Source organism: Lissotriton helveticus, chromosome 2_1 (assembly GCF_964261635.1).
Source record: "Lissotriton helveticus chromosome 2_1, aLisHel1.1, whole genome shotgun sequence".
NCBI classification, from domain to species: domain Eukaryota; kingdom Metazoa; phylum Chordata; class Amphibia; order Caudata; family Salamandridae; genus Lissotriton; species Lissotriton helveticus.
This window is the reverse complement of record NC_136059.1, coordinates 41,860,209-41,887,677: the sequence shown is the minus strand read 5'-3', so window position 1 is coordinate 41,887,677 and position 27,469 is coordinate 41,860,209. Positions and strand designations below refer to the sequence as shown.

The following is a 27,469-nucleotide window of genomic DNA, read 5'->3' as shown; positions in this document are numbered from 1 at the left end:
AAAGTGGCGCAAGTCTGACATAAATCTGCCCCTTAACTCTTAATGCTGGCCCTCACGTTATCCGACAACCTGTAACATTTATTCTTAACAGGGAAGTTGTCCGCTATGTTGACAACATGGGTATACAGATGGGTAGTCCCAGCAGTAAGGTAAAAAAAAAGAGAGGAGTACTGTCCTAACACTTGGTGGCAGTCTCTCTGCTGTTCAGGAGTTAAGCTGGGGGAAAATATTACTCCTTCCACAGACCCATATTTCTCCCTGGAGTACAAGAGGTCAGGGAGAGGTTCGCTCTCCTCCATCTGTCACTAAAAGCATGATGATACCAGAGTTCCCATGGCCGGGCAGGTCCTACCAGCTCACCAGACAGCACTGTGGTGGGAGTTGGACATTTTTTTAATTGTGGATTCCGTGGTACACATATTCTTTTTCTTTTTTTTTTAAGTTGGGGAAAGCAGTGGGAGCCCCAAGACCCTGCAGGCTGTGCAGCCAGCACCCATAGTGGGTGCCTACTCAGGGTACCCACTGAGGAGGCTCGGAGTTCTGAGGCTCCCATCGGCTCACCAGCCAGCACCCGTTCTGGGTGCCAGCAGGAGCTGGCTAAATCATCATTAGCTCAAGCCTGGGTGGGAGTTGCTTATTTTTGTGCTACGGCCTGGGGGAGAAAAAAGTTGTGTTCTGTGCCTGGGTTAATGCGGGCCAGGGAATATAAACTTTACAGCAGTGTCTTTGGGGATGGGTCCCTGGCCGGATCCATGGCTCAGGGAGGGGGCCCTTGTCATCCGGTTCGCCTTTTTTGAAAGTATTGAACAAGCACAATAATAATGTATAGCATAAACCACACATTCACATCGAGAAACCTGCTATCTATTACCATCATTGAGGGAGTGGAGGGGCATCATGACCCAAACAAGAGTTTGCCTCTTCTTCAATCATGGCCTACCACTAGACTCAATAGCAATAAAAAGCATATTACACTCTACACAGAAGCATACATCTTTACAGAAATAGGTCACAAGGATCCTGCCTATGGAGAGATATTCTTCTGTATATGACAGCATTTTAGGTTTAGTATTATGCCACAAGAAAAGCCAGGCCCTGATAATGAGTGCATCTTATTAAGATGAAGATAATCAAAGTAGTAGCATTAACATGGACAACCCACATTAAAAATTGGATTAAATAGCATGCGTTCTGTACACATTGCCTTCACACGTCTAATGGAAGTATGACAAGTGTTTAAGAAAAAGGCATTTAAAAATGCAAGAATCATCCATTCAAGAGGCAATCGTACCCTACCCGTTCATGCGATTGTAGCTGGCCTGCAGCCCAACACTCTTGGCCCAGACAACTACTTTCCTTTGGATGAGAGAAGATTTGGCATCCAGGGCCTTCATCCGTTCTTGGATCTGCTCCCACACTCTTGGCACCCCAAGAAAGCTAGTGGGGAGCACTTCTTGCAGTGTGGTGATCAAGGAGCCCTATGAACAAAAAGGAAGAAGCAGGGAATGGTTGTGGTCTCAGTTCACCTACCTGTGTTTGACAATGTATTAAGGACAAATCAGAAAAAGTGATATGCATCAAGATGTGCCACTATGCAGAAAGAGACCTGAAGGCTTTCACTGGCTAACAAAGATATCAATTCAACTGTGTTTGACAGGCCAGAAATTTTGGAATTTCCAACACAGGCAGTGGTGTGGAAGCAAGTTTGAAACATTTCACATTACATTACAGCTGTATGGCTAATCTACAACACAAGGTTTAAAGGACTAGGGCTGGACTTAACTATGTCTAGAAGATCCTCCTATCTAAGATTTTGCAGCGAATAGCAAAGAGGGGTATAAACATGCATTACTTTGTAAGCTACTCGCACCCCCTTCCATGCAAGAGCGCCAGTTTTACTCTTGACTTGATTCCCCAAAATGCCAAATTGTTTCCCACGCACATTTATTCATGGTGAAGAGCAAGATTAGTTTGCTGATGCCTGGTAAACCCTTTACAAGAGAGGGCAGGGTGCCCATGAGATGTCATCTTCATGTCAGTATTCTTCCTACACATAGAGGTTTAGCTCCTCTGTATTTACCTTAAAGGCATCCGGGTCAGCAAAATATGTAGTTCCTCCACTAAATATGGGTAGCCAGAGGTCCGCGAATTGAGTTGCAACATGGCTCATGGGCCGGTAACTGATGAACACTTCCTGGTCCACAAAATCCAGCACTTTACAAGTTTGTTTCACTAACCACGTCACCTGTAACCCAATAGGGAGCTTTGTTAGATATTATAAGCTAGAGGAGAACTCTCCAAGAAACCCAGCAAGGAAATTAGAGGCTTGGAAAGCCAAGAAAATTAAGAAAAGTAGAGAGGAACTTTGCATTTGTTTATTATATCTGAATCCTCAGACACACACAAACACCCATGCGCACAAACACACACACATGTGCACCCCTAGCTATCAAGAGGCCTGTCATGTGGGGCACGGGGCACTCACTTTTTAGCTCATAATATTCTGCATTTTCAGTTTTAGTCATTATTTTGAAAGAGAACAATCAATCATCAAGCACAAGAATGCAGGGTGCTGATGGTGTTGCATGACTTGGAGTGCCTGGGTCGTATTCAGTTCTTTAGGAAGCCAAGCCATGAGCATGGTTATGGTCTGTTTATTGTTCTTAATATCTGAGCTACAGATCATAGAAATCCCCTTGCTTTTCTATCCTGGTTCATTCACTTCATAGTCCACTCCATATTGAAAACAAAGTGGCAAATTAGCAAGAACCTCGATAAAATTATCGCAGATTTAGCGGCTGAAAACTGCTGCTAAAACGGCGATAATGGGCTTGCTAATATGCGTAATAGAATTCTAATAGAAGGCCAGGTTAGATGTCCTTTTTCAGTCACTTCATAGTCCTTTCCATATTGAAAACAAACTTTGTAGAGCAAGCTTTTAAGATTCTTAAACCCACCTTCCGGTGAAGCCTTACAATACAACAGGAAGTCATATTCCAACTCCCGTTGGGAACCCGAGACCCTCCCCTAGAGACTCCAGATATCTCAGTTCACCTGGAATTCAAGTCCGCCCAGACTCTTAATATCTCGGTGCCCTAGAGTTAACGCTCTCCCTCAAAATCGAAGAAATGGTTCACAGATTGTCTGCCTTGCTGGAATAAAACCAAACCACCATGAGATCTAACATGGTTTGCCAGGTCCACTTCAGAGGCACAGGAGGAATACCTCTGGATCCACATCACTGAATTATCCATTTCCACCAAGAAACTGTTCCACATCTACAGCAATACTTTTTCCCACTTCATCTACGGTCTCCTTTCTTGATGGTCCTCTGACTGTTTACGGTCAACAAAATGGATTCTATTGGGGCCCTCATTGACTTCTCTGCCCAACCGGCCTTGGAGCCATGTGGGAAAGTGGATAATTTGTTGAAGTGGATGGTAGCCCTCTTCAAGCAATAATGACACCATTACAGACTAGGTCCTGTTGGGTCTCAATTTAAACCGGAGCGCAACCCTAAGAAGATGTAGCACAGAGCAGACATGTTTAATGGAGGAGAAATTTGTATTTAATAGTACCAGAATAGGTAAAAAGGAGACAAAAATTCCATCTAGTTCATAAAAACAGACAATTTGAATGAGCAAATATACACCAAGAACTATAAAAATCAGATGTAAGGAACCAGAGATATGATTTTTAAATTTATAGGTGTTTCTAGCACCAAAAGGTGCAAAGTGACAACCGCAGGTATCTGGATATGCAAAAAAGGGTCAAAGTAAAAAAATGGGGGCCGACCGCTATGGAACAAGGGCCAGATATAGGGACCAGGTTATGTCATGTGGAAAGTCTTAAATTAGGACTTAATAACTTTTTTAGAAATTGAAGATTTTCAGTAGGGCAATGCAGCAGGCTGTAGGCTACCTTCCACCATGTATGGTTTCTGAAGAGTGTCTTGCTACTGCTTCATTGTTACTGAAACACCCTACGATGACTTCCTCCTTACTTTTCTTATATAACTCAAATTATACAGCCTCCCTTGGCTTTGCCTCAAACAGCACGACCACATTCCACCTTCCCCCTGGAATTTCCACTTGGTGGGAAAGGGAATCTTGTCAAATTGGTTTCGCTCACAAGTTCCTTCTTGGCTGTGCACCAAACCACCTTTGTAAAAGGTTCCTTTCCCAGCAGCCATTCAAAAGCCTCAGATCCTGAAAGACGGCCTAACAGGTGACCCCATGGCTCAGATCCAGATGGACCGGTAGTCAGTTCTTTAACTTCCAGGGCGTCTGTCTCCGGAACGCACTGCCCCTTTACTTAATACTGGAAAATAATGACCTCAAATTCAGCATATTTTAAAAACTCATCTTTTCCCTTCTTTCTTTTGGAAGGTCTCCCCCTCCTCATAATACCCCACCTTCTCTTCTGCTGGTCAGACACCTAAGACTGGCTTGCCCCGTCACCTGGGTCTTGGGGCTCTGGCTCCAACAAGGCTTCGTATTTGCTGGCATACTCTCTCCTGTACGGTTAAGCATGGAGATTAATTCAAGCAATCCTTGTTGCACTTTGTTTGTTGTGGCAGACTGGCATGCCCAAAGGTGGGTCTGTGCTCACTGTGCCACAGGAATGGAGCTATACCTCACTGACTATGCCTAAGTAGGCCAAAACCAGTCTGGGTTGTTTATGTTCCTGTCTAAGTGAGAGCTGGCCTGGCAGTTTGGGATGGAATGTTCTTATTGGAGCCGGACCAAGATTTACATGACTAAGGCTGGCATCTATCTGGAGGAACAGAGGGCAAAAACAATTATTGAAATGCGAGCAATTGCCACTGGATGATAATATTTCAAGGATTTCTTACATTTAGTTGTAGAGAGAATTAAACTTGAAAGCACAACCAAACCAAGTGTCATTTTCATACAGGTCTCTTCCCTGTAACCTATCAACCAAAACCTCTGCCCCGACCTACAATTACAGCAGGATACATTAATTTTGGCTCATATCATTCACTATGTTATAAGAGTGTGTTTGATATATAGGATTTCTTTTTAGTGAGGACTGTTTTTATATAATATTCATGTAGGCGTTGAATGGCAAACACGTTTTCATTGCTAGTAGTAGTAGTGTGTACAATTCTCGCCAAGCGCTCCCACCAATGCCTTGGAAAAAAAATCTCCCCTCATTTTCAGTGAGCCAAGGATATATTTTTAGCTAAAAAGCAGAGACCATGATGGAGGGATGACCTCTGAAGGACACGCTCTTGATAAGGGTATGCGCCTCAGTAACATCAGAGAGCTGCACAGGCAAGGGCTGCCCCCAACATCTGGGGGCTGCACAGGTATGGGCTGCCTCCAACATCTGGGGGCTACACAGGCAAGGGCTGTCTTCAACATCTGGGGGCCACACAGGCAAGGGCTGCCTCCAACATCTGGGGGCTACACAGGTATGGGCTGCCTTCAGTTTAGGAAAGGCAAATAAATGGACCGGTTACTACATATCTCATCACAGTAGAGACTGAGCAGGGTTCCTGTCTGGTTTCCTATGTAATGTTTGGTATTTTCATAATGTGCTCCTTACTTTTATTTGCCATCATAACAGTTACCTCAAGAACAGAGGGCGCTGCGAGTAACCCTCGGTCTTTCGGCCTCACTTCTGGCCTTTCCATTTCCGCCGACGAGTGTGTGGTGCTGTGGGAGCGGTCTAGTGCTCCCAGCACCTACATTATTTAGCCACATGATCAAACGGGCGTGCAGGGGGCGTGCCACTAGCGCACCAAAGGAACGCCAAAGGCAAGCCAGTCTGCCCCCTGATGGTGCCATGGGCCAGGACCCCTGGATCTTTCTTTGGGCACATAGGTGTTTATGCCTCTGAGGATTATTGGCCCTTAGAAGGGTAGCAGACACAAATTGCCTTCACTCTATAGCATTAGATAGTAGCATAAGGATCTGTTAGTATTGTGGCTTCCGGATACTATTTGTCGGGGGAGGAAGAGAAAGAGGGAAGGGATCGATGTAGGATGGTGGAATCTGACTATATGGTTACCCCCACTTTTTTCCTGGTGTTTTGCTGGTTTTCGACTTAGTTGGCCTTGTACCCTGCTAATCAGGGCCCCAATCTATCTGCTTTCTCTATAAAATGGACTCCATGTACTTTAGGTACATACCAGATTGGTTACTGGGTCACCCTTGTGAGCCCCTGTATAGTGTACCATAGGTACCCAGGGCATAGGGGCACCCTAGGCCTACCAGGAGCTGCAGCATGTATTGCACCACCCCTGCTTTTCCTTCCAAACTGACACCACAGGTCTGTTCACACAGCCTGGGTAAGGGGGTGTAATCACCCCTTACTTAGATATAGTATACCAATATCTACCTTTACATATAGACAAATATACACATATAAGCCACTCCCATGGTAGGCCTCGACAATCCTGGAGGCAGAGTGCTTGGTTTTATGTGAGAGGGTGCCCTAGCATGAGCTGAGCCCCTCTGCAGCTTTCGGAACCATCTCCTTTTAGCTGTTCTATAATATAGCCATACCATTTACTCTTAAATGCATTATAATCCTCACAGTTAATGCTAACTTTGGTTTGGCTTTATCAAAACATGTCCTGTATTGTGTCAAACATTTTGGAATACTACCCCCCCCCCGCCAGTCCTGGCGGTGGGGTAGCATTCCACCCTTCTAGAGGGAGAAGACTTGTAGTTACTGCTTTACCCGGTTAAAGTTAAACAGAGCCTCAGCATCACAAAATGGATGCTGCTGCCACAGACACGAGTCTGACCTCCTGTTGCTGGATGAAATTCCGGCAGGGGAGGCCTGGAAAAAAGGTTTCCTTTCCAGGGAGGTGCTGGCACCTCCCCAACAGGGGTTTTGTGTATTGGGGCAGGGAGGGCTGCATTCAGTGAATGCTTCTAGACACTGCCTGGGGCACACAAGGGCCTGGACAATAGGTTTCCTTTCCAGGGAGGTGCTGGCACCTCCCCAGACAGGGGTTTTGTGTATTGGGGCAGGGAGGGCTGCATTCAGTGAATGCTTCTAGACACTGCCTGGGGCACACAAGGTGCTCCATGCATAGCCTAGTTCAAACCGGTTGCAGGGGCACACAGCCCCAGCTCTGGACAAAGGGAAAGGGGTGTAACCATCTCCTTCTTAGGGCCAGCCATAGGAGGGACCTAGCCAGGTAGTCCAGCCCCCATCCTTAGAATATGTATAGGAGCTGTGTCCCTAGGACTTTTAGATTACCCTGGATGAATCTTTGAAAGACATATCCTGGACCTTTGATGTTCCATTCGGACTGGAAGATGGAAGATATCTCCTTTGTGGTCAAGGAGTGACCACCCTGTGCAAACAGGCACCAACAGCATCTTTGCCGGTCTGCAGTTTCAAGGCTACCATCGGATCCCAAACACTCTGCGACACATGACCTGGATTTCCAGACTTCTCTTACCCCGACCAACATCCACAGAAAAGCTGAAACACGTGGTTGACACGAGAGACGTGGGACCAGAACTCCTGGACATCCTGCATTTTGCTACCTGCACTCCTTTCCTGAAGCCTAAGTGAGTTGTGCATTGGGGTACAAGAAGCCCCAGCCCCGAGCACCATTTGCAATGAAGCCCAGGCCCCCACACTCCGCGAGTGTCCCTTGGGCCCTGCCTTTGCATTTGAGCTTGATGCGTCTTCCTGGTTCCTTGCCCATTAGCTAGTGAGCCCCCTGAAGACCTTTCTTTGAACTTAACTTGCTTTCCTGCGTGCTCCAGGCTTGCTCCAGCTTCCCTGAAAAGGAGAAGCGCCACAGACCTTTCTGGTCTGCAACAGAGACAATCTTGACATCCTGCGTGGGTTGCGGTTGCTAAGGCTTGTTGGGTCCAACCCAGATACTGACACCGCAGTCAACTAGATCCATTGTGGGGCAGCTCGAATCCAGTGCCTGGTCATCTTCGATGCCTCCTGGACTTTGTGGCTGAAGAGACAAGTTCAACTACTTCACCTGAAATCACCCGACATTGCCTGGTTCCTTCCTGGTCACTGGCCTGTGACCCAGACTCTGTCCCATCTGCTTTCAGGTTCTTCAGATCTTTGATCCACCCTTGGATCCACCTGGACACTTTTCCTCTGGTCGCCTGCAGCACTTCTTTGCAGCTCTCCATAGAAAACGACGACGAAACCCAAAACCAAAAAGACACCTATTCACCCAGCTTCCCTGGGTGAGGTAACATGAGTACTCCAGTGCTCACATGGGTCTTGACTCTCGAAGTGTCCTAGTTTATAAGGGTTCCATCCTAGTGCATCCGGAAGCGTCCTTAAATTGTATATTTGTAACTTCTACGATCTCCACAGAAAGTCAATGGTAACCGGCGGCTGTGTTTAGACACTGCACGCGTCCCCCATGGGCCTCCTATTTCCTAACCTTTGATTTATTAGTGTAGCCCCAGCGATTCCACAGGCTCCAGGCCTGCTTTCTAATTCTCTTGTGGTTCTTATACCACTTTCTTAGTATATGGTTTATGACGCCCCTAGGGCATAACGTATACTGTGCAACTTATCATATATTAATTGTGTGACTTGTATTGTATTTTTACCTCTGACCTCATAAAGAGTGGAGAGGGGTTGTGTTTAGATTAAATACATATATATTTGATATATAACTTGTGTGGTGTCCTTTGATTTGGTACTCAAGGGATTATAATTGGTAAAACAACTTGCTTAACTCGCCTACTGAAGTCTTAGCCTGAAGACTGCTGGTTCATGCTACCACTAGGATAGCTTTCTATGAGGTTGACTTTACAACCACCGTCAATAAGGGTCTATTAGACTGGTGCAAGGTGCCCACTAGAACTAGTGGACATCATATGCCAGGCTAACTTCTCACAATCAAGAACATTATTAGACCCATTTCTATGTTTATCCCTTAATTGTAGATCTCTTAGCAAACATAGCCAAGAAATACACAACCTACTTATCAACCAGAATCCAGTGGGGCTGTTTCTAGTGCAAACCTGGCTCAATGAGCAATCTGCTCCGGATATTTTGGAAGCACTGCCTGAAGGATATGCTATCCTTGGGGTTGATAGACCCGGGCAGAGGGGGAGGTGGGCTCGCCGTGATATTCGGGAAAGAATTTCAGGTGAGGATGTCTAAACTGACTATGACTAGCTGCGACCACCCCCTTTTGTACGGCTTATGACTAGCTGCGAAGCAGCCTTTTTCAATCTGGCTGTTAATAGTGTAAGCTCTATTGTAGGGCTTCTTTTGTATAGACCCCCTGACCCGGCAAGAGCCTTCGTTGATGAACTAGCTGAGACAGTGCCCCCCCTATACTATTCGCTACCCCAACTTTATTCTGTTGGGGGATCTGAATCTTCATTGGGAAGATAAAGAAAATAGAGAAACCAAGGAGTTGAATCAAGGGCTACAGGCAATGGGTCTAACACACTTGGTCAACACCCCTACACACAAAGGATGGATAATATTTTTCCCAACAGTGCTCAGGTAGAAGCTCTGTTGCCTGTGCCTGTAGTGTGACCTGACTATTTTATCCTCCCTTTCAGGTTTGCGAACACCTGAAAGGCTCCCTGCAATCCCGGAAAGCGTTCCGTGCCCATAATTGTTCGGAAATGGGCTGCATTAAGCACGGATACCTTTGGGGATAAGCTGGCTTCAAGTATCCCAGAATTAGGGGCAAAAGTCTAGATTGCAGAGAGACAAGTCTCTCTTTGGAATATGGAGGCAGTGGACTCCATAATACCCCTGAAACCTGGTAAAAATACTCGCATTACCTTCCGCGTAATGGTTCTCAGAGGAATTGGCTCTTTTAAAAACTGATTGCAAGCCTCCTGAATGCCGATGGAGGGGAGGCTATCTAAATGAAAATACGGTGTTATACTTAGCTGCTCTCAAGTTGTATCATCAACAAATTTAGGAGAGTACGTAGGGAGTTTTGCACTGAGGAAATTGAAGCAGCAAAAGATTCCACTAAGAATATTTTTAACGTAGTGAAACCACTGTCTACTCTAGAACGTGTGACAGCCACTATTCCTGCCTCTACTGATCATTGTAGTAAGGTTGTGGATTCCTTCATGGGCAAGATTGATCAAATATACAGCACCTTACCTGAAAGCAGCAGGAACTATATCTCGGCTCCTGTCACAGGTGATTCGAGAGGTGAGGACAGCTTTGTGTTTCATCTGGCTGAAGTAAGTGATGTTCTAAAACTCTTGGAAGCAGTCAAATCTGGGTAGCCTTTGGATCAGATCCCCCCAGAAATTCGTACTGCAAGGGAGAGAATTGCTCCAGTTCTCACCAAGCTTTTGAACTTGTCTTTTAGTTTGGGTAAGGTTCCTAGTAATTGAAAGCACTGCTATAGAAACCTTCCTTGGACCCTGCTCTCCCAGGAAACCTGAGACCTATATCTCTGCCACCCTATGCTGCTAAAATCACAGAGAAACATTTAAACAGTCGACTGTCCATGTTTCTGGAAGAGAGACAGGTTCTCCGTGAAACCCAGTCGGGGTTTAGGCCACAACATAGTACGGAGTCAGCCTTCTTCTTGCCTTAGAGGTCATGAAAACTGCAGCCGATGAGAGAAGAACTACTGCACTGATCCTTCTGGACCTGAGTGCTGCTTTTTACATGGTCTCCAATGGCCTTCTGATGGAAGGGTTGGGGGAGGCCGGGGTCGGTGAAGGGACATGGAAGTGGATTAAACATTTTCTGGGGAATAGATCCTTCCAGGTTCTACAACATCCTTTTAAATCCAGAGTCTGTCCTCTGTCTCAAGAGGTGCTTCAGTGGTCGGCTCTTAGCCCTACCCTAATTAATATCTACATGCACCCCTTGGCAGATATTGTGCTGAGACATGGGTAAAACTGGTGTCATATGCCGATGACACATAGTTGATCGTTACCCTGAAGCAAAAGGAGGCTGGAATGGCATCTGATTTCAAGGTCTGCCTGGAAGAGCTTGCCAACTGGATGGAGCTCAGCTCTCTGCAGCTGAAAGCGGGAAAGACGGAGGTGATGGTAGTGGGTAAGCAGCCCTCTCCATGGTCACATTAGTGGTGGCCGGAGGAGCTGGGATCTACTCCAACCCCTAAGGCAAAGGTCAATCTGCGAATATTCTCCTATTCAGAGCAGATATCAGCTTTAGCTGGTGCCTGCTTTGGCATTCTTAAAATGCAGCAAAAATCCTGGACCTACTCCCATTAGATGCCAAACGAACCTTTGTACAGGCCCTTGTCACGTCCCATCTAGATTATTGCAACATCCTATACTTAGGGGTGACCACAAAAAATCAGAACATCCTGCAGAAGTTTCAGAATGCTGCAGCTCGGTTAATTCTGAATATTCCTAGGCGGGCCTCGGTGGGGGAGGCCCTGAGAGAATTACACTGGCTCCCCATACAGGCTAGAGTCACCTTTAAGGCCTTGTTTTTTGGCCACAGGATTTTCAACAAGAAAAGTCCAAGCTTTTTGCACCCCCTTCTTACCGCATATAGACCTGCACATTACCTAAGGTCCTTGGGCACGTCAAAGATGATTGTGCCTAAGGTGCGGAAAGTACGGGCTGGTGGGAGCTCTTTTGCCTTCCTTGCGGCTAAGGCCTTGAATGACCTACCTGTTGACTTAAGGACGTGCCCATCTGAGACCTTGTTTCGGAAAAAACTTAAGACGTGGTTCTTCCAGCACCCCCAGGTGGCCAAAAGTAGGCCTCTGTAGCTGTTCCTCGGGGGACCGAGGCTATAGGGGGTTTAGAGGCTCGGGCCAGCGTTCCAGGCATTGTTGGTGTTCTTGTGCGGGGACACTCCGTTGGGGAAACCCGGCGCTCTATAAGCTGAATAATGATAATAATAATAATAAAATTGTAGAAATGAGAATGTTTCTGGCAACCAGTATGTGGACTCCCATTTTAGCATCTCATGACAAATGTCCGAAAGGTCTGTTGTAGGTCTCCATATTGGCTAAGCATGGGCTGAAAATTCCTTCCGCTTGCTGAATTTGCAAATTTTTGGCAATTTCGCGATCCGCAAATCGCACGAAATTGCCAAACAATTAGCAATTAGCGAGTTTGCGATTTTTTTTGCTTGTTCGTGCTTCAAACATACAATCTTGTGCGCACGCCGTTGACTTACCGTGATTTTGAGTTTGCCGAGTTGTTTTCCTCCCGGTTTGCGTGCGCTGTGACATTTTGGATCTGGCTGCGTGATCGCGCGTGACTTTTCAACCGCGAGTATGTCATGGAGTCCCGCCATCTTGCACTGCGAGACTTTGAGAACGCGAATACGTCATAAGGGCCCGCGATCACATATCGGGAGAGTAAACAATAGCGAATACGTAGATGCGATGCGCAGCTGACATCTCATCGCCTCATTCTTCCATGACAAAATCGCCGACATTCACAACAGCTTTGACAACCAACCTGTAAACCAGTTCACCTCACTCACCTCCGAACTTTTACCTCCTCCGAACTACCTTGTCGACTGGAACCTAGTCACCACAGAAGACACCATTCACCTGATGAACTCCATCCACTCAGGATCCCCGACAGACCCATGCCCCCATCACATCTTCAACAAAGCAAACTCCGTTATCGCACCCCATCTCCGAGACGTCATCAACTGCTCCTTCAACTCCGCCACATTCCCAGAAAGCTGGAAACACGCCGAACTCAGCGCCCTTCTGAAGAAACCTACAGCTGACCCCTCCGAACTCAAAAACTACCGCCCCATCTCGCTCCTCCCATTTCCTGCCAAAGTCATTGAGAAAGCCGTCAACAATCAACTCGCCGCCTTCCTCGAAACCAACAAATCACTCGACTCCTCACAGTCTGGCTTCCGAGCCAAACACAGCACCGAAACCGCCCTCATCGCAGCAACAGATGACATTCGAACACTTCTGGACAACGGAGACACAGTCGCCCTCATCCTCCTTGACCTCTCTGCAGCCTTCGACACAGTCTGCCATAGCACCCTGATACAACGCCTAAGAAACATCGGAATTCAAGGAAAAGCATTGGACTGGATCATCTCGTTCCTCACTGGAAGAACTCAGAGAGTCCGCCTCCCCCCTTTCAAGTCAAAGGCCTCCGAAGTCATCTGCGGCGTCCCGCAAGGATCATCACTCAGCCCCACCCTCTTCAACGTCTACATGAGCCCCCTCGCAACCATCGCACGGAAACACAACCTCAACATCATCTCCTACGCTGATGACACTCAGCTGATCCTCTCACTCACCAAAGACCCAACCACCGCCAAAACCAACCTACATGAAGGGATGAAAGAAGTAGCCGAGTGGATGAAGCACAGCAGTCTGAAACTGAACTCGGACAAAACGGAAGTCCTCATCCTAGGTACTTCCCCTTCCGCATGGGACAACTCTTGGTGGCCTACGGCCCTAGGAACAACCCCCATACCGACGGACCACGCACGGAACCTGGGCTTCATCCTGGACTCCTCACTCTCGATGACCAGACAAGTCAACGCCGTCTCATCATCATGCTTCAATATCCTACGCATGCTCTAAAAAACATTTCGATGGATCCCCACCGAAACAAGAAAAACGGTCACCCACGCTCTGATTACTAGCCGTCTAGACTACGGAAACACCCTTTACGCCGGTACCACCGCAAAACTGCAGAAAAAACTCCAACGCATCCAAAATGCTTCAGCCAGACTCATACTAGACATCCCCCGCAAAGACCACATCTCCGGTCACCTGAAAGACCTGCACTGGCTCCCCGTCAACAAAAGGATAACTTTCCGTCTCCTCACCCACGCACACAAAGCCCTCTACGAACTCGGACCGGATTGCCTCAACACGCGCCTTTCCTTCTACACCCCCACCCGCCAGCTGCGTTCGTCCAACCAAGCCCTCGCCGCCGTCCCGCGCATCCACAAAGCCACCATGGGGGGAAGATCCTTCTCCTACTTAGCAGCCAAAACCTGGTATTCCCTCCCCACCCACCTCCGCCTCACTCAAAACCACCCAGCCTTCAGAAAACAGCTTAAAACCTGGATATTCGATAAGTAAACCCCCCCCCTCCTCAAGCGCCTTGAGACCCTCTGGGTATGTAGTGCGCTATATAAATTGTGACTTGACTTGACTTGACTTGACATCCGGCGGGAGATTTGACCAGCTCGCTTTCCCAAAGTCGCAAAAATTACAATTCTGCACAAGAAATCTATCGCAGGCAGCATTAACCTTCAGAATAACTCCTCAGATTGACATTTAGCTGCACTTTTTTGTGCAAGGAGTCCATTTTTGGGGGGTGGGAGGAAGGAAGTGCCCCAGAGTCTCCAACTTCCTGTTCCTGTCCAGCAGGCTCCTCTCAGTGCTTTGTCCATGTCCTGGTCATTTTTCATTTGGATCTGGAGCTGGAAGGATTACTCTTTTTGGCTGCTGCTGGATATTTGTATTTGAGGACTTTTTGTTTGGTGCTGTTTGTTTGGGTCATTGCAGTTGCTGCAACTACAATTTATAAACTTTTTAACAACTTAAAAAAATATATATATTGTGAGTAGCCACAGTATTCAGTAGGCCCAGGGTTAGTAATGGGTGCATGACACAACTGTTTCTGTGAGTTTTGTTGAACTTAAATATCATTTATGGCATGGATGGCATGGAATTGAATGGCTCACTGTTATATGTGGAAGTTTTTTTTAATTTTGAGGTGCGTGTTAAAGCCACACTAGCCAGTAGGCCCAGGGGTAGTCAGTTGTGCATGGACCAAGTCTTTCTGTGGGATCGCTTGAATACAAACATCATTTAGGGCATGGATGGCATTGGATAGAGGTGATTTTTATGTGCATTTCGATTTTTTGAGTGTTGTTTGGGCCTGGTCCACATATGTATATTTACTTTTTTTTTGTATATTTACTTTTGTAGCCCTGAAGAAGTCCCATTGGACAAAACGCGTTGGCTACGTATGTTTGTGAAGAATAAAGAATAAATAACTTTTAAAGCCTTACAGAACAGATTCTAGAATACCTTATTGTTTTTGTTTATCTATTTGTCTGTTATCGAATATTTCTTTGTGGAGAGTGCCGGATCATAGTGTTTGACTGCACCCAGTTTGCCTTGCTTTCATCCATTATGTCCAGGTGTACTCAGTGGTGCATGGACCAAGTCTTTCTGTGGGGTCTCTTGAATTTTAACATCATTTAGGGCATGGATGGCATTAGATTGAGGTGATTTTTGTGGGTATTTCCTTTTTTGGGGTGTTGTTGGGGCCTGGTCCAGCGCCTGGCCATGTGGGTGGGGGCCATTTTGAGGCATGGTCCAGGGCCTGGCCATGTGGGTGGGGGTCTAGGGGCCATTTTGAAGCCAGACAGCGTGCATTGTGCCATAGGCCTGCACCCAGTCTGCCTCACTTTCATCCATTATGCCCAGGTGTACTCAGTGCTGCATGGACCAAGTCTTTCTGTGGGGTCTCTTGAATTTAAACATCATTTAGGGCATGGATGGCATTGTTTTGAGGTGATTTTTGTGTGTATTTCGATTTTTTGGGTGCTGTTGGGGCCTGGTCCAGGCCCTGGCTATGTGGGTGAGGGGCATTTTGAGGCCTAATCCAGGGCCTGGCCATGTGGGTGGGGGTCTAGGGGCCATTTTGAATCCAGGCAGTGTGCTTTGTGCCATAGGCCTGCACCCAGTCTGTCTTGCTTTCATCCATTATGTCCAGGGGTACTCAGTGGTGCATGGACCAAGTCTTTCTGTGGGGTCTCTTGAATTTAAACATCATTTAGGGCATGGATGGCATTGAATTGAGGTGATTATTGTGTGTATTTTGATTTTTTGGGTGTTGTTGGGGCCTGGTCCAGGGCCTGGCCATGTGGGTCGGGGGGGCATATTGACGCCAGGCAGATTTTGCCATAGGCCGGTGAATGGGTGCATGAAACAACTCTCTCTGTGTGGTCTCTCTTCTATTAATTTAAACATCATTTTTTGATTAGAATTGCAATTTTTACTTTGGGTCTTTCTGTTTTTGGGTGTGTTGTGTTAATATTAATAAATGCCTAGTTGCAATATTATTAATTGAGGCACGACATATGCAACATTTATTTAACTGATGTTCCTCTGGCTTCTTTGCTTTTAGGTGCACAAAGACTAAGAACCTGGACTGAAGAGGTGTGGCGCCGCGGCCAGGGCGACTGACGCTGGAATCTGGGGACCACGGTTCGATCCCCGGCTCTGGCGGCAGGTTAGCCCAGCACCATGTGACTCTGGGCAATAGCTCGCTTAATCTTCCCGACGGCCCCCAGCGCCTAGAGACCCTTACGGGTGATTGTGCGCTTTACAAATGTGGACTTTACTTTACTTTACTTGTTGTAGTGCCAGGAAGAAGTCCTGCTGCGGTGTGTGCACAACGTCACGTGACGTCAGGTGTGCCCACAGACAACTCTGCAACTCGTGCAACTGCGTCCTGCTGTTCTGACATCTGAAGAACATGGGCCCAAAGAAAGGTAGCCGTAGCACCTCTACCAAGAAAGTTGCCAGTGCCACTGCCAGTAAGAAGGAGCAGAAGAAGCAAGTGGCGGCATTTACCAAGGAGACTGGTGTGCCGACTGCCACTTTTTTGGGGAAAAAAAACTACGCCGGCAGCAGTGATGTCCGCCGGGGACCAAGCTGGGAGCAGCACCTCCGCTTCGTTGGTCTCAGTGCCACCACGCCAAGTTAGGCCCAAGCCCATAAGTGCCGCAGATGCAGCCACTTTAATTGCTCTTTCACCATCGGCCAGTGATGTTGGCGTTGACTCATCGTAAAGTAGCATCCAATCAACACAGGGTGTAACTCATCTGACGAGTGTTCAACCACAGCCATAACGACAACCACAGGTGCAACAAGTAGAGGCGCAAGGAAAGGCGCAAGGAGAGGCGCAAGGAGAGGCGCAAGGAAAGGCACAAGGAGAGGCACAATGAGAGGTGCAACTGCCCACAATACTTGTTCCTCCAGAAGTAGAGGCACATCAGGAAATCGAGATTCATGCAGAGGTATCAGCCGAGCAAGCCACTCCTGATGATCCATTGTCTTCCAGATCCCCAGCAAGGAAAAGGTGGGCTAGTACAACTTCTTCTTCAAGCCCCCTTCCTTCTGATGATCTAGATCTTGATTGGCACCCACCAATTTAGTCTGAGAGGGAGGCACGCCACGAGACGACAAAGCTAGGGAAAAGGAAGGTTCCCACAAGGCTTTCAGTTATGGGTGATGACGAAGAAGAAGTAGAAGTGGTGTATTCTGCTGCTGATGAAGAGTCTGACGATGACGACCCAGTCATCACAATCGTCACTCCAGCCCCAGCGGGCATGCAGCAGACAGATATTTTTACCCTATCCCGAAATGCTGTGCGGGATGTGGGCGGCGTGGCACTGGTACCACCACCAACCCAGGTAACTACTACACCAAAAGACCTACAGCTTCCATAGTTTTTCTTCAGAAGGGCCGGTTAGGGACATTTGGTCTGCTAGCTGGTGGCCAGACTCACTAGGAGCCTGTCCCTCCCCTACTTCTTCTGCCAAAAACCTGGGGGTCATGATAGACCCTGCCCTCGACATGACCAAGCAGGTCAGTCGAACCATCTCCACCTGCTGGGGCATTATCCATATCCTGAGAAGGATTAGAAACTACCTTTCCCCTCAGGCCAGGAAACAGATAGCCGTTGCCCTTATAGGCTCAAGAATAGACTACTGCAATGCGCTGTATGCGGGCCTGAAAAAGAGCCTTCTGCAGCGCTTGCAGGTAGTCCAAAATGCGGCGGCCAGGTTTGTCCTTGACATTCCTAAGCGCTCCTCTGCTACAGCGGCTAGCAAGCTGCTTCATTGGCTCCCTGTTGAGGCACGGATTCACTTTAAGATTGTGTGCATGACGTATAAGGCTTTGGCCAGAAATAGCCCCTCTGGTCTTGGATCTATTCTGTCCCGATACTCTCCCATTAGAAATTTGCGGTCCTCAGGCAGACTCCTGCTATCTACCCCCCGTGTCAGGGGAGCGAAATGGGGTGGCAGGGCCTTCTCCACACTGGCCCCTAAATGGTGGAATGCTCTCCCCCTGGAAATAAGATCATTACCCACCCTTCAGGCTTTCAAAGGGGCCTTGAAAACCCACCTTTTTGTGCAAGCGTACCTGTAGCGATGTAGTGATTTCCTCTTTTATTGTTCTGTTCTGTTAGGCGCCTTGATACCTTCGGGTTATTGTTTGCGCATTATAAATCTTATTCATTCATTCATTCATTCATTCCATCCAGCTCGACTTCCATTACCTCAAGAAGTGGTGCTGTAAGTGCACAACAGAGTCAAATTCCGCCACGCCCATCCTCCACTTCATCTGGCTTTGAAAGTGGCACCTCCACCACCACCAGAAATCTCAACTCCCCAGTTTGGGACTTCTTTAGTATTAGCAAAAAGGCGGAAAACTAAGTTCTTTGTTCGATTTGTAAACAAGTAGTTAGTTGGGGTAAGCTTGGTACCAACTATGGTACCGGAGGCCAGAGAGGTCATCTCCAAAAACACCACAGCATCCAGTGGAAGGCGCACCTAAGTAACATCCGGAAAGCCAAAAGTAGAAATCCAAATATAGCCATTGATATTGCATCTGATGACGAGGAGCTGATTGTGCAGGGGGGAGGTGAAGAATCGAGAGACATTTTTTCTGGTACACACAGTGCCCCTGGCAGCAGCACTGCAGTGGTAGCGCTCACACCCTCTACCGCAGCAACATCTAGGTGGCACAGTAAGAGTCTGGTAGAGACACCAATGCGAAAAAGTACATCAATTAACCTAACTGGGTTGAAGAAGTCTGGATCATCATCACATATGAAAACGGTCCAGACCACCATTAAACGCATGTTTTGGTCAGAGGCGCCATTGGAACGCAACCACCCAACGGCACATCTGTATAATGCAATGCTGGCTAAAATGTTAGCGCTGGACCTTCTCCCTTTTTCTTTCGTGGAAGGGGTGGGTTTTCTAGAATTTGTGGCAACAGTCTGCCCTAAATGGAAGGTTCCTAGCCGGTCCTATTTTGCCAGAGTTGCGGTTCCAGCACTACATCAAGATGTGCTGGACGTGATTGGGGAAGCTTTGCAGAAGAGTGCTGTTCACACTATCCACCTGACAACAGACATGTGGACCAGTTGCCAAGCCGTTGTTACATGTGCATCACTGCACACTGGGTCTCTTTTGCGGGGGTTAGAGAGAAGATAGCTGCAGGTGTTGACAGTGTCACAATTTTTCAAGCTACTTGGAAACCTGCAACAGAAGCCATATTTGCCATGGAGAAATCTCATACTGCAGTAAACATTTTGGAGGAGTTTACCAGTAAGGTCTTTAACTGGCTGCAGGCAAGAAGGCGCATGATTGGTTATGTTTCCAAGGATAATGGCAGTAATATAGTTAAGGCCATGGCTGATGGTGGCTATTTCAGAGTGCCGTGTTTGGTGCACCGCATTAACATTATTGTTCAAGATTTCTTGAAAAAAGAAAACACAGTCAGCAAGTTACTGACCACCTGCCGAAGAATCTGCACACATTTCAGCCATTCTTTTAAGGCCCGGAAGCAGCTGAGGATCATTCAACGTGACCGTAGAGTGCCAGTCAGAGGACTCATCCAGGAGGTGGCAACACATTGGAACTCAACCTTCTAAATGCTTGAGCATCTGTTTGAGCAGTACTTGGTAATCAATGAGTATGTCTTTCACGCACGGGGTGCTTGTATGAAAGATATGAGGCTAGAGGTGGAGGAATGGGGCCTAGTTTAAAGCCTGACAGACATGCTTCTCCTTTTGAGGTCTTCACGCGTGAAGTCAGCAGGGAGGACTGTACTTTGGACAAAGGTATCCCATTGTTGCGCATGCTAGAGAACCAACTCAAGGCGGTGTCTTCAACGTTTCGAGTTGATGCTGAAAAACAAGACGCATATCAGTTGGCGGAGAGCTTATTAAGCCGCCTTGTTGACAATGCAAGGCTTAAAGCAATACATTCAGAACAACATTACATTTGTGCCACTATTCTGGATCCACGGTACAAAAAGGCACTGGCCAGCAATACATTAATTCCTTTTTCTGAAGCAGATGTTTCCAAGTACATACATTGGCTATCTCTGTCAGCCACTCGGATCGAAAACAAAAGGCAGTAAATTGAAGGAACCACCACAAGTACTACTGAAGCAGCAGGTCATCCGGCCTCAAGGTCCACTTCTGTGGCCGAAGGCAGTCACTTTCCCTCAGAGCCGTTACTGACACCAGCAACCGTATCATCACCTGCACCAGGCCCAGCCATAATATTGTCGGAAGCGGATGGGATAACTCATCAAGGGTTTGCTCGTTCCAGTGTTGATGCAAAGGCAGCAGATGGTACGCAAAGTGGAGCACCCCTGGAGGACCTTGAGTGGATGGTGCAGGCCTATCTGGATGACCCAATAGAGGTCTTCTTTGATTAGAACCCATTGGTGTATTGGTATGGGAAAAGGCCTCAATGGCCACTGATCACCAAGCTGGCTATAAATTATTTGGCTTGCTCATTCGCAAGTGTGTCTTCTGAACGTGTTTTCAGTGCTGCTGGTGCCTTTGTAACTTCAAAAGGACCCGCCTCTCGCCCAAAAATGTGGAGAGGTTAACAATGATCACGATGAATCAGTACTTCTTAACACCAGATTTCAAAATACATGAATCCACGCAGGAAGATGATGACACCGACTTAGGTGATGGAAGTTCTTCTCTGTTAGCTGACCTACTCCCGGTTCAATTCACAGAGTTTGAGGACGAGTTCTACTTCCCTGACACCTGGGCTTGAAATACTTACTTTTTTTTCCCGTCCTTATTCACTTTTATTTCTGTTTGTCTTTCTTTGTTTTAAAACTTTTAGCACAACTAAACTTTAATCACAACAAATCCATCAGCAGCACTGTCTTCGTCTTATTTCCATATTGAAGGTGCCGCTGTCTGCATTCCTGAAGTTCACAAGTTCACAACTCAGTCATGCTCCTCCTCAAGACTCCTCTATCCATTTACCTCAAGGCCGATGGCCGGATTACGCAAAATCAAGAAACAGTCGCTTAGTAGACGAGTCCCCTCAAAAGAAGTGGGACTGGAATGACTGACTATGCTGACTGTTACTTATGAAATTGACACGATAGGCTGCCCTGTGGCCCTTCACTTAAGAATAAGATGCTGACAAATAGTGGAACAGGTAATGAATGATGAGATGGCATGCAGTGGACAACACTGGCTGTCTGGCTCTGATGAAAGCAATTTCAGTTTGTTTGTTGTGCATGAAATGAATCCTATGTGTTCTCTTATTATTTAATCTATTACACACTAAATGTAACTCAAGTCTACTCTGTTTACCTTGTTTAATACAAACTGTACTTTAACTGCAGGGGCCACTACGTAGCATTTCTTAATATGGAAAATGTCCTTGGACTCACTGTGTGTAGACTGTGACTGCATGAACAACATTGAGTTTGCCAACACCATGATGATGATGAGTCATGATGACCAAAGTTACATAATATCTTCAGTCACTCACTTGGATGGAAGGATCCTTATCGTCGATTTACGTTAGAACTATGGCCATTTCGTGAGTGGTAAACAAGTCAACAACAACCACAGGAGAACTACATGTCTGTCTAGCCGTGGTATGGAGTGGTTGAGCCAGTGTAGTGTTATGCCAGAGTCCAGACAGCGGTTCATGTAAAATTGCGGCTATGTGGCTTGCTGTATAAAATTAGATCTGCTTTGTCTGTCTCTGTCAAAGAGGTAAGCTACATGGAGGTTGGTTCACTCAGTGCTGCCTGCCTTGACCGTCTGCATGGCCCTAGCCTGCTGTGTGCTAATTATTATCCTGGAAATAGAGACTCAGAGTTGGCACTTTAGAAATGATGCATGTATGTAATACTGTCGCCTCTGAAAGTGAAAGTGTTATTTTTGAACTGCACACCGTACCTTATATTTTTCCTCCGGGGTGTTTTAATATCCCTTTCTGTTTTTCCATCAACAAATAAAGGCCGGCACTTACCCTGAGCGATGGGAAAAACATTAACTCAGGCTTACCATAGCAATCCGCAATCTCGCATCCGCCAGGCAGGCAGTGGACAGTGTGGTCACCAACATTGGTCGACGGAGCGTGCGATGGAATAAGAGGAATGGCTGGATGCATGCATCTTCCCAATTTGACCAGGACAACTACAACATACAGTTACAGTATCCACTTCACTTGTCCTTATCTTTTAAATATGTTATTGTTGTGAACTTCTATGAGTGCGACTCTGTGCGTCTGCTCTCTGCTTCAAATTCATCCCTACAGCTATTTGATACGTTTCTTTGCTATTTTTAAAACTAATGTAATGTACTACTAAGTGTTTATTCTCTCTGAGGTAGGACAGGCAAGTGAAATTGCGTAATTATTGCAGCCCTGTACTGTCTAATTGTTTAGTACTAGTTAGTAAGTTGTAGTAAGTACTACTTTTCAGTAACCTAACCATCCATTTAGCATGCACTTCCTTTATGTCCCTTAAAAGACTTATGGATTTCTTTGTATCCAAAGATTTGTTTTTCTTCATTTGTTGTTTGTTCATGCATACTGTGTTTTTCTTTTCCTCTCTCCAAATTTTTTCCCCAAAAACCCCCATTCCCATCCATTTTTCAAACCCTAACCCTCTTCCCCCGGGCAGTGTGTTTTTTTTTGAGGTGTGACTAAATGACACCAATAATTCCACACGCTTGCTGGGGAGGATAAGGTCAAAAGCAACAGAAAATCAATTTCAAGGCAGATCAAGGAATCCAAGGATATATTCTTATTCTGCTTGACGCACACCCATGAGAATTTGCAAATCAATTCAGAATTTCATGTCCGCCATCAAGTGGATTCATCATCAGCAATATCCTCCTACACGTGACTAAAGCTTACACTGCTGTGTCCTTCAGTACTAGTTCTTGTAGTAGCCATAATCCACGCAACTAGTAGTTACCTTTTGATTGAATACTTTAGCATTGCTTAGGCTACAATTTATGGCACTGTTCTTGTGTACTGTACTATCGTACTGTTATAATGCTCCTCCCAGGCCACTCAATGTCTCATTTCCTTTTTTTCATATCCTGCTACTGCCAGTGTGTACCACTACTACTACCACCACAACGATGCCATGTCATCCGTCCAGGATTCCAGAGCCAACCTTAATCATCATTTGCCATGCAGCCAGCCCTGGGCCTAGCCCTATTCTCAAACACGAATCACAGGTAAGATAAGCATTTTGGGGGAGGAAGAATAATGGAGTAGGAGGAGAGGAGAGAGGAGAGACTGACGGTAGTACTAGTAAAGTAGTAGGACAACTGAATTCACCAGTCAGTGGCACTTTTGTACACATTTGGGCAATTACTTAGACAATTTGAATCAACCAGCCAGTTAAGTTTCAGGAAAACAAACGTACAGTTAACCCCCCTGCCTCCCCCACAAAACAGTAAAAATGCGTATGCTATGTTTAAGTGGAAAATAAATATTTATTTAGACCCTAACAAAAATAAACTATCCCACAAGACCCGACCCAACCCACCCCCTCCCTAACCCCAACCAATGTCCATGAAATAAATGTTCCCAAAAGTTCAAAAACCCCAACGCCCAATTCTCCCCCCCAAAAGTCTTTAAAAAAGGGGCAAGGGACAGTCTGGTGGTCCCGCAGCTCTCTTCGGAGGGCCTTGAGCAGGACTTTCTGCCTCTCCACCTCCTGCTCAAGGTAGGCCACTCGCAGGGTTAGGCAGTGCACACGCGCCTTGCAGGTACTGTGGGGGCAAGCTGTTGGTTGCGCTGCTCAGCGGCAGCGGGTGGCTGCCGGACCACGGCGCCGGACCGCTGGAGGATTGCGCAGGCTGGATGACCCAAGGGAAGTGGAGGAGGATGCAGCTGTTGTTGTTGACTCCTCCTCCTCCTGAGCCACCAGCCGCCGATATTCGGCGACAATTGCCTCCAGCTCCCGGCGCCTGGCCCGGATAGCCAACTCCTTCCTCGATGGTTTAGAAAAAGTATCTATATGAAGAAAGAAAAAAATATTGTAACCAATACTCTTTAAGATTAACACAAAATAATTCAACAGAAAGTTGTGTCACAGTAGCACTAGCAACTTGCAAGCACAGTACAAAACATTTGTGGCATGTATCTATCTAACCTCCCACTTCGTCGGACTCTGCTCTAACATTAGTGGGAGTTTCAGGAATTCTACTAGCACTATGGACTCACTACATTAGACTGTACACCAGTCTTCTTCTTCTCTCTTGTTTAGCGAAATTAGTGCGTAAACTTGTGGAAGCCGGCATAATGCCAGCACAGTCAGCTTGCACCCAAGAAAAACAGACGCAAGCCATGATGACGCAGACTCGCGTTACTGTTAGCAGTGCATGCAGGTGGGGAAGCTCTTACTTTTCTATTACGGGTGGCACCGGCCATACTCTGTTACAACAAGGGTTACTGCTCTATTAATTTAACTTTCACCCTGCAATGCCCCTGACTACTACAAAAGGAAAATGAAGAAGATAATATGATCATCTACCCCTTCACATGATATTTGCTTATATAAGGGATGTCTTTGGGAGCTTTGTTTTTATTGATTGAGTGAACACCAATAGGCCACACATGAATGACAGAGTTGAAAGAAAATTATCAACTTAGGTAGTGAGTGGTCGCCGTAATCGCCTGATAATGTGAACCATACAATATTGATACACAATATATGCTGTGCTTGCAAACCACTGTTAGTCAAAGGAGTATTCTGAAAAATTACACCATCTACTTTCCTCGGCTTTGCTACTCTGGCACGGACGTGCAGTGTTACATGCTCTTCGAACTAACACTCTTCATCCAGTGACCGTCTACTCTGTCTACTCTATATACACCTATGCTATTTATGAGGAAGATACCATCCAGGCATCCATCCATTCAAAGTAAATGTGAATCATTCTTCTTAATGTCTCAACTGGACAAACCTTACTTTTTCTCACCGACAAACACCCTTTATATTTTATTTTGTAAATCACCACCCATGCATCCGTGCTTGACCTGCCTTAATATTTGACCCAAATGATATATTGCGCACACATACAGTTTCTGTTTCACCCACCCATGCAGTCCTCTTTTCTTTCTCCTTCCACCCATCCTTGCTTCAACCGGCCTCAGATTCCTACCAGCCACCTCTGCCTGCATTCAAAAACACGTATCATTCTTTGCCAGTCATTAATTTACCTTGCTTGTCCTTCCTCCTTCCATACACCCTTCTTTCCCTTCTCGTTCATCCCATCTATCAAGTACATCTCCGAACTGACTTGGCTTCTCGATAAAACTTTCACAGCTGAGTTGAAGTCAAATTTAGAGGAGGCAATTGGTTAACGTCAACTCCCGCCGCTAATGCTATTGCTAATGCGAAGTCAAGGGTGACTTCTACCTGGTTGACAAAAATGTAGTTCTAAATTTGTAAGTCTTCTTAACAGTAAAGTGTACTTGTACTGTACAACAGACACCCCTGCAGAGAGCCTACTCTGCAATCTCAATAAGTAAGGAATATAATAGCTTACCACTGCCCGCCACTACCGAGGCATCCCCCACAGCAGTTCCTGCTGGCACTGGTGGCACTGCATCCGCCCCTGGAGTGACCACCTCCGCGCTGGCCCCGGCACTGGTGGTTGTCTGTGCCAATGGTGTTCCGCCTAGAAAAAACATTTCATATTTTTCGATGCCATATATACCACTCCCTATTTTGTCTAGGAATGAAAAAAATGTTACTACATAAACAAATTTCATTATTTGTGACTCTCTAGTCTAAACTAAAAATTCCCCTTTCGGAAGGGGAGAGTGTTTTTATTTATGCTTAGCCATAACATGCTACACTTTTTGGCACAACTGATGAATTCTTGCTTTTTAACGCGCACCATTTTTCTCATAACAGACAGAAGATTCCCTTCTTCGAACAAGAGCAATATGTTACTCATCATCATCACCAGTACTTTAAGTTCCAACAAGGAGAGGGGTCTCCCACAATTAATGTGTAAATCAGCCACTGTTCAGTTTTCATGAGTTCACCGTTTCTCTTCTATGAAGCTGATTTTAATAAATGTTTTTATATAATGCACAATTGAAAATTAATATACAGAGTACACACAGAGCTAGTTGTTTTACTTTTAATAAAGCTTTAAAACTTACATAGACTGTGGTTTTTGGTCATGAGTGAGTGAGCAAAAGGGTTTGCAATTTGCAAGCATGATTCTGTGACTCTGAGAGGTCGGGACTCTGACTCCGTAGTCTTATGTTCTGGGTTGTATAAACATTGGGGATCATCACTGCATTCAGGAGCTAAATAATGACTCTGACACACTAGCTAGTCAGTAAGGAGATTGGGGGTTCAACTTCTGTTATGACTGAGGTTATGCTAGTAAAATGCCTCGCAGGTGTGAGGAATCCTGCATAATGTGAATAATTTGGATGAACTTTTTGAATAAACTTTGGAACTAACTTGGTTTGAAATGTTGCATAATTGACATGCTTTCATTATTGCTGTGCGTCCAGTAATGGGGTAAGAGTTTGCCCCATTGTTCTTGATGTTTATTCACAATTTCGTGGTTTCGGCAAACCACGACTCTGGGCCAGCACGCGAATAAACACATGATGGACAAATTAATGAAAAAACAGGTGTGCACTTTGTCATTCTCTTTGTATGTGGAAAGTCTAACTGCGCCTATTATCACCAATGCCCTATTTCTTGTCCATAGTTCTGTATGTGCAGAATAGTCCCTACAACAGTAGTAGTATGTCCTCCTATCCAATCAAAAAGTAAACTAGTATCTTATTCTTGGTGGCCATTGACATTTTATTGTTGGGAATTGTCAAAGCATAAACATTAAGAAGGCTTCAATAGACATTATGGACAACCCAGAGGACTGCACTCAGTGCCTAGAGCTATTGTTGAATAGGAGTTTTGTTTAACACATTTTGCCAACTGTGCAAGCTTAGCTAGCTACACAGACAGACTAATAATAATAAATAGTAGTAGCACAGAGAGTCATAGTAGAGGCAGGATAAGAATTTAGAAACAGTCTACAAGAAGATCAAAGACGATTTAGGAAAAAATAGAATTATGAAGAATGTTTGGAATAAATAGGTGCTGTAAAAGTTAGGGAAGTGTAAATATTAATATTAACAGGAAAACTTACTGGGGCCAGCAGAAGAGCCCTCATTGGACTGATCCTGGCCTTCCTGCTCCGCCGGCGCCGCTACCTCTGTCATGAAAGAAAGACACAAATATGGATGATTGTTGTCAATGAAATCAAACATTTAAAAAAAACAATAACAAATTATTTCGGGGAACTAAACAACAATTGCACTAAATTTATTGACCTTCTGATGTGGTCTACTAGGATATTAGTATTGCTGGATTTGCGGACCGTCTACTTGGAAAGTTATGTAACTCACTAAACCAACTACAAAAAGGTTCTACTAGGACTGGAGG

The 27,469-nt window shown here is 46.0% G+C and overlaps 1 protein-coding gene across 1 annotated transcript in view; it reads right to left on the bottom strand.

Moving 5' to 3' along the window:
• Nucleotides 1–27,469, bottom strand: part of LOC144820053 (long-chain-fatty-acid--CoA ligase ACSBG2-like) — an 860,084-nt gene that overhangs the window by 318,491 nt on the left and 514,124 nt on the right. The window contains exons 7-8 of the mRNA XM_078677707.1: nucleotides 2,081–2,245; nucleotides 1,297–1,478 (exon numbers count right to left, since the gene is read on the bottom strand). Of these exons, the coding sequence (XP_078533833.1) occupies nucleotides 1,297–1,478; nucleotides 2,081–2,245 (347 nt within the window). The remainder of the gene's footprint in view (nucleotides 1–1,296; nucleotides 1,479–2,080; nucleotides 2,246–27,469) is intronic.